General features: G+C 36.7%; 1 protein-coding gene across 1 annotated transcript in view; it reads left to right on the plus strand.

Moving 5' to 3' along the window:
- The first annotated feature begins 280 nt into the window (after window positions 1-280).
- Window positions 281-12,243, plus strand: part of cul2 (cullin 2) — a 31,995-nt gene continuing 20,032 nt past the window's right edge. The window contains exons 1-10 of the mRNA XM_084398772.1: window positions 281-475; window positions 2,345-2,484; window positions 3,120-3,222; window positions 3,312-3,406; window positions 4,880-4,985; window positions 5,101-5,183; window positions 7,760-7,856; window positions 8,620-8,730; window positions 9,044-9,206; window positions 11,124-11,248. Of these exons, the coding sequence (XP_084254898.1) occupies window positions 2,366-2,484; window positions 3,120-3,222; window positions 3,312-3,406; window positions 4,880-4,985; window positions 5,101-5,183; window positions 7,760-7,856; window positions 8,620-8,730; window positions 9,044-9,206; window positions 11,124-11,248 (1,002 nt within the window). The 5' untranslated portion in view covers window positions 281-475; window positions 2,345-2,365. The remainder of the gene's footprint in view (window positions 476-2,344; window positions 2,485-3,119; window positions 3,223-3,311; window positions 3,407-4,879; window positions 4,986-5,100; window positions 5,184-7,759; window positions 7,857-8,619; window positions 8,731-9,043; window positions 9,207-11,123; window positions 11,249-12,243) is intronic.

Raw genomic sequence — 12,243 nt, forward strand, 5'->3', positions numbered from 1 at the left:
CGCTAAGAAAAAAGAGATTTGTAAATGTTCTTACTCATGCCTCTTCTGTCACGACTTTGTCCGCGAACAGCTGCCGTACTTTTCGGTAATACCACCAATAAAAGGGGGAGTCCGGTAAAAGCTGCGATACAATATTATCATTGATTTTGTGCACAGTATATCCCATTAATACACATTCTTTGTATTACCGTACAAATAAACGCTTATTCAACGTATCGTGTAGTTCAAAGGTTATTATAACTGTGTCCATCATTAACTGCGCTCTTCCACCCCTACAGCTGATGCAGTGGTGCAGTCCGTGAAAGGCAATGGCAGAGGTGTAGAGGGAGAGAGAGAGGAATCAAGCGTCTTGACAGCTTCACTTCAAACCCACAGCCGTGACACACTGACCCGTGGACAACACATCCAGACCCGGCCCAGCCGAGCCTCCTGACCGCCCGAGACTCGCAGCTCAGCAGGGCTTTCTCAATCTCAGGTGTGTGTGTGAATGAGCAGCGCTCATGCTAGCACAGACGTTAGCTGCAGTTTCAGCTCCATAACACTGTCTTTACATCATAAACACACACCGATCGCTTATAAACACACGTGTACGTGTTTGTTTACCACAGCACACTGCTGTTATTCAATCACGTCTGCTTTAAATAACCCACAGCTTCTGTTTTAATGCAGTCATATCATGGATATGTGTAACTAGGCCTCTGCAGTTTTGGGGGTGACTCTGTTTCACAGCAACTGGATTTACTTGAGGTGTTAACTCACTTGTTTTGGCTATTTATAGGGGTGTTTCTATGTAGATCACATGATATTGATATTTTGATGTGCCTTGACAGCTATTTTGGATGTTGACACTGAGATAATGAGTTGATCTTCACTGATCTGCCTTTGTTGTGGCAATCAATTACTCCAATAATTAGTTTCCCCGTGAATGTGATGTTGTTTATGAGGTTTGTGGTTGTTTAGTGTAGAAGGCAGACATGCATGTCTTTATTCTCTTCTATATAGACCTGTCAAGTGTCAACTGATATTACTTTATTGTTACATTGGTGTGTTGTGGTGGTCAACTGTTAGCAGTGTTTGGTAAGTTACAAAAAAAAAAAAAAAAAAATTTGTATTAATTGATTGTTACTAATTACTTCTTCAAAAGTGTAATTAAATTACTGTACTATTACTCTCTGTAAAAAGTATCAGATTACTCATTATTAATTACGCTCTAAATATATCCCATATCAACCTCGGACAGTTGAACAATACAAGGATTGACATGAAACTGCTGTTTTGATTCTGTCAAAATGAACAATATATACAATTGCATAAATTATTATTGACCTGACCAAAGTGTGTAAAGGCAGAAGTTACATTAGAAACATACATTTTAACATTCAATTTTGATGTTAAATCCACTATTGTTTTATATAGAATTGTTCTATAGTCTAAGTACAGTATTTAATGCAATTACCACAGAAGTAACCATAATTAAATGACAGAAAAAAGTAAGAGTAATCCCTTACTTTACTTTTTCGAGGGAAAAGTAATTAAATTACAGTAATTAATTACACCCAACGCCAACACTGACTGTCAGGGGTTTAAAGCGGTGCTAAATTATTGAGAGCAGGAGGTTGATAACTTGATACAAAATATAGATATAGCAAATGAGACGAATTGCAGGATTCAAAAATGTATTCATTATTTATTTGAACTTCCAAACAAACTATTTAAAATATTTGGAGATATGAATTATTCGAGTTAATTTCGTAATATGAAAATAGAGAAATATCTTTATTATATTGGTCTTATCCTACAAGTATATTGATGATCAAAACAATTTAATAAAAAAATTCTGAAAAACAAAATTGTATTTGAACAATTAATGTGCAGCATGTGCTCGGAGATACAGTTTTAGTTTTAGGAAGTTATAGAAAACCTCAGGGAATACTAATCAATGGGGAAAAAACGTGGGATTTTCTGCTAATTTGCTCATTGTGAATTTCTATAACATGCATTTTAACAAAAATCCTTATCCAGTCCATTTGACTTGCAAAAGTCATTTTTTCTAAAATTAGTTATACTATTATAATATTTTTGAATACTTGAATTATATATTTTTAGATTTCATTTTAATTCTAAAAATTCTCATTTTTATTATTTTTTGTTTTTCTTACATATTTCTATTCTATTTAATTTCGCTGTTGTTTTAGTTTGAACAATTTTAGTACTTCGACTTAAACGTATTTCAGTTTATTTTCACCATTTCAGTTCCCGAGTTTTGGTTTTAGTTGACGGCAACACTGAAGGGAATGCTGTAAAGGGCTGATTGTCACCTGTTGACCTGTCTTTCCCCCCGCAGTGGAAGCCGAAGCCACACACCATGTCCTTAAAGCCGCGGGTGGTGGATTTCGACGAGACGTGGAACAAGCTCCTGACGACGATCAGAGCGGTCGTGATGCTCGATTACGTGGAGAGAGCGACGTGGAACGACCGCTTCTCGTATCCTGACACACTGTCCCGATTAAGAAATATTGCTTCCTCTTTCTTCTTCCTTTGAATGTTTCTTGTAATCAGATTATTGGAGGTTTTATTTTATGAGGGTGCTAAGCCATAATTGCCATTTATTAAATGTGTTTTATACGTACCTCTTACACTACCATTCAAAACTTTGGTATGTTTTTTATTTTTTCAGCAAGGATGCATTAAATTGATCAAAAGGGACAGTTATAATGATACAAAATATTTCTGTTTCAAATAAATGCTGTTCTTTTGCCCTTTCTAATGAAGAAATCCTTAAAAAATCACCAAAATATAAAGCAGCATATTTTCAACATTGATAATAATAATAATAATAAAATGTTTCCTGAGCATCAAATCATCATATTAGAATGATTTCTGAAGGATCATGTGACACTGAAGACTGGAGTAATGATGCTGGAAATCCAGCTTTGATCACATGACACTTTATATTACAAGTTATTCACAGTATTGCTGTTTTTACTGTATTTTTGATCAAATAAAAGCAGAAGAGACTTCTTTCAAAAACATTAAAGAAGTCTTCCCGACCCCAAACTTTTGCACGGTGGCCTAACTTCATGCATCCTTCATTAAAACCTCCTTAACGTGAGCTTCAGTGACATATACGCGCTGTGTGTTGCATATCCAGAGCCTTTAGGGGAACGACTGTACACCGAGACCAAGGTGTTTCTGGAGAACCACGTCCGGCAGTTGTTCAAGGTGAGGACGCCTCGTTCTCAGGCCAGTGCCGTTAGCTTTTAACCGCGGATGTCTTTTATATCATTGTGGTGTGTGTGTGTGTCTTACAGAGAGTCCTGGAGTCTGAAGAAAAGGTTTTGGTGATGTATCACAGATACTGGGAGGAATACAGCAAAGGAGCGGAGTACATGGACTGCTTATACAGGTGAGTTTGTGTGATGAGTGCGATGTTCTCCAGTGCTCGAATCCTCCTAGTCGAGAGACAACTATACATAAGCAGTTCCTATAGGTTGTCTTTCTCTGGCTCAACCAATGGTGGAGTAGGGGGCGGGACTACTAGGTTTGCTAAACAATATTAGGTGGTTGACAGATGAAATGTGGATATATGAACTTTTAATTCTGAAATCAATTTTACTGAGCTTCACTACTTCAGAGTTTTTGGTTGGTAAATGGTGTTCGTGTTCATGCCGGTGTGATTCTTGGATGGTGAACCCTAACTTAAGTGTTTATATTAGGCTATATCGTGATCGAGTGGTTGTCTTAGAATTCGATTATTGGTCTTTTGTGTTTTACTTTAGTTTAACACTTAGGCCGATATTAGTCTCGACTAGAAATCTTGAACTTTAGCCTAAGAAAATCAGTCTGATGTAAAACCTACCGTATATATATTAGTACACACTGTCTGTTATGCTCTTCATTTAAATACAGTAAAAAAAAGTAATACTGTGAAACAGTATTACAATTTAAAATGACTGTTTTCTATATGAGCATTGTAAACTGTAATGTATTCCTGTGATCAAAGCTGCATTCCCAGCATCATTACTCCAGTCTTCAGTGTCACATGATCCTTCACAAATCACTCTAATATGATGATTTCGGGATTATTTGATGCCTATAAAGTTCAAAAGAGCAGCATTTATGTGAAATTGTTTTTTTGTAACAATGTAAAAGTCTTTACTGCCACTTTTAAAATAATTGAATGCATCCTTGCTGAATAAAAAGTATTAAATTCTTTAAAAGAAATCGAAACTGATCCCAAACTCTTGAAAAGAAGTCCAGTCCCGTTACCACATCAGACGTGAAAAGTAATTGAATAGTTTTGCAATTCTTAATCTAGCTTTGTGTAAACTTGTCTGAATCCGTCACCACAGGGATGTTAAAATAACAGTTCATTAGGAGCCGGGAGCGTTGCACTGTGGGATACGGTATTCCCTGAAGTGTGCCTGTTGTAAACTGCACAGTTTGGCACACACACTTGATTTTCCTGTTATTTCATGCATTCAGAAAGTTTGCATACTGTGCACACACAATATGCACGTTACAAATTTGGTAAGAGTGCAGGATTAGTACGCCGGTCTGAGGATTTGTGGAGAGGGATAGTTATCTTCATTTGATATCATACATTAGCACTGATTGTGAGTGTTCACTAGCATGCGCTACATTGAGTGCACAAGGTTTTGTTTCTCTGGCATGCGGGCTTCGGCCTCGCCAAGGGCTTTGGTCAGTTTCTGCTTGGTTTCACCGCCTGAACCCCGTCACTGTCCCGCTGGTCTTGGTCAGCTGTGAAAACAAGCGGCTATTGAAGTGACGTCACCCGTGGCTTTATTGTGCATCAACATTCATCTAGAATAATAGCAACTGCTCTTCCCTAATTAGTGTTTTGATGAATTTGCTGCAGGTACCTCAACACACAGTTTATTAAGAAGAACAAGCTGACCGAAGCTGACCTGCAGTATGGATACGGAGGAGTGGACATGAATGAGCCGCTAATGGAGATCGGAGAGGTACGCAGGGGTTCCTAACCCGGCACAACACAATCGGATGATGAGCTATTCGCTGTTCAGATGTCAAATTGGGTTTTTATTCTGTCATAAACTGGTGTTTTTGTTGTGTTTTTAGCTTGCGCTGGACATGTGGCGGAAGTTAATGATCGAGCCCCTTCAACCGATGCTGATCGGGATGCTTCTGAAAGAGATCAAGAAGTAGGTTCAACTTTTAAGATGGGAGGAATGTTTCCAGGTTTAATACGACTTTACCTCGAAACATTTTCATTTATTTCACTTTTATTTTCTTTAAGGCGAGACACGGCAGGCAAAAACATTGTTTTTGTTTCACTGGTCAATTTTGAGATTTTGGGATATGACTTGTGTCCGAAATACACATTTAGGTCTTTATTTTACTACACTTTGTCTGTTTGCGTCTGTAGATTTCTCATAAATTCAACAAAAGTTGGCGTTGTAAATCATCCCGCTGCTCCGCGATCTTTAAAGCCTGTTTTCTCAAAATGACTTTTCTCTCATTTTCCAAGTCCGAAATCTCCGCTTCAGTAGCACCGATATACACCAAACCTGCCAGTCTTGTACCTAGTTATATTATGAAGACATTTACAGAGGGATTTGTAAATATATTATTCCTAGCCATAACATTTTATTCCAAAAAACATGGCGAAAATCATTTTTTTAAGGCTATTGACAGTATATTCTGATTTACAGGATAACAAAAGTAGATATCCATAAATCCCTCTGTAATTTTTTTCCCCATCTAATATGTGAACACAATGAAAAAATAATTTTGAACCTGGCTTTATCCCATACTAAATTAGCGCATATTTAATTAGATAATGCCTAATTTGCATATTTAAATATTAAATTACAGAAAACGTGTAATACATTTATGTAGGTAATCAACTGGGATAGTTTCATGGTGATATCTGCTAGTTAAAAATGTTACCCTATTCACCTGTAGTGTCTCGCTTTACTTGAACCATTATTTTATTTTATTTTATTTCTATTGACAAATTTATTTATTTTGTATCGGTCAATATTGAATATTGAATTATTTTTGTCTGTTTTTTACTATTTTTGTCCACTTCAGTTCTACAAATAGCCAAGGGTTTGAGGGAGCAAGCCAAGCGACATCAATAAGCAGCAATTCATAATTAACATCCCTAAAGGAATAAAACTGTGCTCCACCCACAGGAATTACACCGGAATCACATAACCAGTTATAGTTTTATCTAGTTCTCTTTTAGGAAGTGGGCGATATTACTAAATTCTTATTTCACGATATGAGAAATTGTATTTCACGATAATAATATATATCACAATATAGTTATTTTGTTTCATTTGATCTCATGTCGTTTATTAAAAATAAGAAAAAAAGTGGCAAATAAGAAAAAGAAAAATAGGACAAATAGCATATAACAAAAATACAAAAGTTTTTCAGGTACATTAGGTTTATTTAACATGTTGGAATTACTACAGAAATGTAATAATCAAACGTAAAAATAAAATATTGCATAATCTTCACTGTATGAATTAAATATACATTTATTCTTATTAAAGCTTAAAAAGTGATTCAGGCAAGAGCAGTGAGTTGTTTTATCTTTTGTGTGATTAACATTAATGACACAGAGCAGCAAGTAGGTTTATTAGGCTGCTGTTACTTTAAGACCAAACGCATGGATCCATTATACACATACATACGGTTTACACTCACCTGGTTATTTCTCTTGAGTAATAACAGCTGTGTTTGCATGATTACTCCACACGATGGGCATTTAGACAGAATTGCGTGTGTATTCGACCATTCAAGCTCAATAAAACGTGAAGGAGAACTGAATTCACGATGGTATGCACCACATGTCCATATAATATATTGCACTTATAACTCTTTTAAACATCAAGCACATCCCACTCTTTATATACTAATTCATGCATTTCATCACTCTGAAGTGCCAATAGTGCTATTGATTTACATATGGCAATATAGCAAAATCTCTAACGATAAGCATTTTATACCATGTTAGTAATATATATTGTCACACCGCCCAGCCTCGTTCTCTACAGAAGCTCAAATAACAAACTTTTCTTTTTTTTACTCAAGTGTAAAAAGTGCTGTAACAAAAATGCAAGCTTCACGTTCAAGCTTTTAAACTATGGAAGCTTATGGGGAGCAAATAAATGATCGGCTACATTCATTGCAGGACACTTAATGGAAATGCAATCGCAAGTGTCTTATCTGTGAGTGTAAATGCAATTAAGAAAAAATAACATTTAAATGACAATTTTGCTACAGTTTTTGCTTGAACATGTTAAACATATCTAATCATTTCTGTAATACATTTTAATTTAAATTTTGCAACTTTTAAAGCATTAAAATATGTATTCAATTTCTAGTGTATGAAATGGCAAATGTAAATTATATCATTGAATTTTCATTTTGCACCAAACGTTGTACAAATGTATTGGACATTTTTTATTTAAATACAGAAATGCATTGCCATTTTACATATTGCATTGTCATTTTGCATATTACATCTCAAACTGAAATATGCTACCCATAAGCTTCCATATTAAACCATTCTTTCCACTTGCTTGTTTCTGTTGTGTTTTACTGTAAATATATTTACGTTGGTAATGCGCATCTATGGCAAGTCTTTGGTCCCACAGACACTTTTGCATGACCTGAACCCAAGTTCAGGTTTATTGATTATATGTCAGTTCTGCAGAGGATACATTTGCAGATTAATTAGTAAGTTTTGATGTTGTTTCCGTAGCGACCGATGTGGGGAGGACCCAAATCAGAAAGTAATCCATGGGGTTATCAACTCCTTTGTTCATGTTGAACAATACAAGAAAAAGTTTCCTCTAAAGGTGAGAATCTCTGTCCAGATGCATGTTTTTTTTTTTTTTGTGTGACATTGATTCAAAGTTTTGGTTATTTGTATGCTAATGCTAATATTTTCTGTAAATATTTTTAAAAATGTATTTTTTGTACACTACCGTTTAAAAAAAAAAATACTTTTTTAAATATTAAAAAATCTTTAATATATTTTATATATTTTATATTAAAATATATTTAATATATTATTTTTTAATATATTTATTAAAATATATTATATATAATATTTTTTTAATATATTTTTTTAATATATTTAATCAGCAAGGAGGCATTAAATGGATCAAAAGTGACAGTAAAGACATTTTTAATGTTACAAAATATTTATATTCCAAATTAATGCTGTTCTTTTGACATTTTTATTCATCAAACAATCCTGAAAAAAAAAAAAAAAGTATGGCGGATATGGCATATTAGAGTGATTTCTGAAGGATCATGTGACACTGAAGACTGGAGTAATGATGCTGAAAATCCAGCTTTGATCACAGGAATAAATTAATTACATCTTACTATATATTCTCACAGAAAACATTTATTTTAAAAAGTAATAATATTTCACTATTTGTACTGTATTTTTGATCAAATAAATGCAGCCTTGTTGAACACGAGACTTTTCAAACACATTTAAACAATCTTACCGACCCCAAGCGTTTGTGTGCATATTTGCATGCTTGGAGTGTGTGTGTTTATGCACTCATGCGTCTGATTTGAAGACCACACCCTCTCTTTTAATCCCAGTTTTATCAGGAAATCTTCGAGGGGCCGTTTCTGACAAAAACCGGCGAGTATTACAAACAAGAAGCCTCCAATCTACTGCAGGAGTCCAACTGCTCCCAATATATGGAGAAGGTGAGCCTGTCCAATTCAATTCACATTTATTTGTATAGCGTGCTTTTCACAATACACACCATTTCAAAGCAGCTTTACAGAAAATGCATGAGTCCACATTACAATTTAGAGTGATCTGTCATCAAAGGAAACTGTCTAAGTTATGTATTTCAGAAATGTACATATACAAATCACACAGTTAGCTAAAAACCAATGTAATAATTTTAAAGCAGAAACAATGACCTCACTGAAATAATGAATGTTGCTGTCGTTCCTGTGATGGTGATCAGGAGACGTTTACTCTGCTTCCTGCTGTGTTCTGCTGCTCCTGCAGGTTTTAGGCCGGTTGAAAGACGAAGAGGTGAGATGTCGGAAGTATCTGCACCCCAGCTCTTACGCCAAAGTCATCCACGAATGTCAGCAGAGGATGGTGGCCGATCACCTGCAGTTCTTGCACGGGGAGTGTCAAAATATCATCCGACAGGAAAAGAGAGAGGGTCAGCAGGTTTATTTACGCTTACCACCAGTGTGAACGTTCAGGGATTTATGTTTGTGTATGTATGCGTCTCAATGGACCACTTGCACTGAGCTTCGTGACGCACTTCCGTTTTCAAATAGTACAACTCACTTATGTATATTTTCAGTGTACTGTCGTCATTGAGTTGACTAAACGCACACAAGCAATCCTTTTTATTTGTCGAATTCATTTTAAAATGTAAACTCAACAGGTATGAAATATCAGTAAGAGAAAAACACTGTTAATGAGAAGACGAGCATAGAGGACTGCTGCAGGTTAGTGGGTCAATATATTTAGCCTATTTATTATTCAGTATGCACAGTTGGAAAGAAAATATATTTATAGGAACATTTCAGCAGGCTCAATGCAGAGATCATGATTAATTGTTTTAAAGGGGTGGTATAATGGCCTTTTCACAAGATGTAAAATAAATCTCTGATGTCTCCAGAGTGTGTGTGTGTGTGTGAAGTTTTAGCTCAAAATACCCCACAGATATTTTTATATAGCATGTTAAAATTGTCACTTTTTGAGGGTGAGCAAAAACGCACCGTTTTGTGTCTGTCCCTTTAAATGCAAATGAGCTGCTGCTCCCGGCACAGGGGGCGGAGCTACACACACACATGCACTGAACATTTCAAAAGCTTTTAGCCTTTTATGTTCAAACCAAAGTCAGAAAGATGGAGAGACTCAAGAAGAAGTGACAACATGTAGACAAACATTTCTGAATGTTTAGTTGATGAATTTATGTAGCTTATGCGTTCTAGTCATTGATTAGCATATTCTGTCTTGATAATCTATCAATAGTGTTCAGGGGGCGGGGTTTATGTAAATTTTAGGGTTGGTGATGTCACTAACCCGGGAGGAAGCTTGTGTAGTCTCTACCAGCCGTTTGTTGTAGTCCTTAAAGGGATACTCCACTTTTTTCGGAAATAAGCTCATTTTACAACTCCCCCAGAGTTAAACAGATGAGTTTTACCGTTTTAGAATCCATTCAGCCGAACTCCGGGTCTGACGGTACCACTTTTAGCATAGCTTAGCATAGATCATTGATTCAGACGAGTCCAGTAGCATTTCTTTCAAAATGACCAAAGAGTTTCAATATTTTTCCTATTTAAAACTTGACTCTTCTGTAGTTAAACCGTGTACTAAGATCGACGGAAAATGAAAAGTTGCGATTTTCTAAGCCTATATGACTAGGAACTACTCTCATTCCGGCGTAATAATCAAGGAACTGTGCGGCTGTACCATGGGTGCATGGTAGTAGTATGTAATAGTAGTTCCTAGTCATATAGGCTTAGAAAATCGCAACTTTTCATTTTCCGTCGATCTTAGTACACGGTTTAACTACAGAAGAGTCAAGTTTTAAATAGGAAAAATATTGAAACTCTTTGGTCATTTTGAAAGAAATGCTACTGGACTCATCAGAATCAATGATCTGTGCTAAGCTATGCTAAAAGTGGTACCGTCAGACCCGGAGTTCGGCTGAATGGATTCTAAAACGGTAAAACTCATCTGTTTAACTCTGGGGGAGATGTAAAATGAGCATATTTCCGAAAAAAGTGGAGTATCCCTTTAAAAAGCGATTTCTTTAAAAGCAAATATCTCCCTTTGCTTTGAACTTTGAGCATCGTAACTTTGCAGATGTTGTTTATGCTCAAACAGCAGCATTACACACTAACTAAAGCTAGAAAAGTGAAATCATAATCAACCATCCCTTCAATCCATTGGCAGCCATAAAAGGTAGTGATAATCTGCGTTCTCATGTATGTGTGTGCGCTGAACGCTGTTAGCGGAAACTACCGAGGTGTAATAAGTAGAACGCGGAAGTATTTGTGCAAGTCGTCCATTGGCTTGTTGTAAATGTAGGACGTCGTCTTGATGGTTTGTTTGGTTTCAGATATGGCGAATATGTACACGCTACTGCGGGCCGTGTCCAGCGGCTTACCTCACATGATCCAAGAGCTCCAGGTCCACATCCATGATGAGGGTCTCAGAGCCACCAGTAACCTCTCTCAGGAAAACGTGAGTAACTGGGGTGATGTGGAAGGAACTGTTTCACAGACAAGGCTTAACCCTAGTCCCAGACTAAAAGGCTGAAAAGTAATTTACACTGACGTATCTTAAAATATTGTCACTGCCATTGTTTTGTCTTTAGATGCACATCAGTATATATTTTTTTTTTCTTAGGCATGTTTATAAAAGCTACTTAAAGGCATAATCCTGGCTTAAAGGTGCATTAAGCAACTTTTCATGTTAAAAATACCCGTTTTTCTAACCCATACATGCTTAAACAATTGCCTGATGGGCTGAATGAGCCCTTCTATGATCACTGCGATTGCCTCTATAATCCTGTACAGTAAAATAAATAAGAGGGATTCGGGACGGAATCGACTGGGCGTGACGTCATGCGCGTTCACGCTCACCTGGCTTTGTCTGGCAGGTTTGTGTATTCGCCGCAATTATCCGCATCAGCGAAGACAACTCGAGCGACTTTTGCAAAAGTAGAAGATGGATTCAAAGAGACCGGCTTCTAGTTCATCCCAAACCCCAGCGCAAACTCCATGTAACCGCGTGCACAACTCTGGTTGCAGTTTCGCGTGTCGCCAGAAGGGGGCATAGTTCTGCAAAAACTCAGAGACTTGCGCAATGCACCTTTAATCTAAGCCCTGTTTGTGAAACCTTAGAGTCTAAAAGTGCTCGGTTGCTATATGTAAGCTATGAGGTACGAGAGGCTGTGCTGGATCGTGAATAAGTCACGGCTGAAGGGCGTTGTTAGGCTCGACGCGAAGCGGAGGCGGTCGTGACTCATTCCCGATACAGCACTAGCCTCTCGTACCTTATTGCTTTTATAAAACGTTTACCACACAATACAAATATTAAAGCCGAAAAATATGTATCTATGCAACTTTCATGAAGTAAAATCACTAAAAGCCTTCCTTCCGCTGGAAAAAATAGTCCCTGACCGTAAACAGCAACTGACGTTACATACATTATTTCACCATTAGATGGCGGCAAAG

Source organism: Rutilus rutilus (assembly GCF_951802725.1).
Source record: "Rutilus rutilus genome assembly, chromosome: 24".
In the NCBI taxonomy this organism is placed as follows: domain Eukaryota; kingdom Metazoa; phylum Chordata; class Actinopteri; order Cypriniformes; family Leuciscidae; genus Rutilus; species Rutilus rutilus.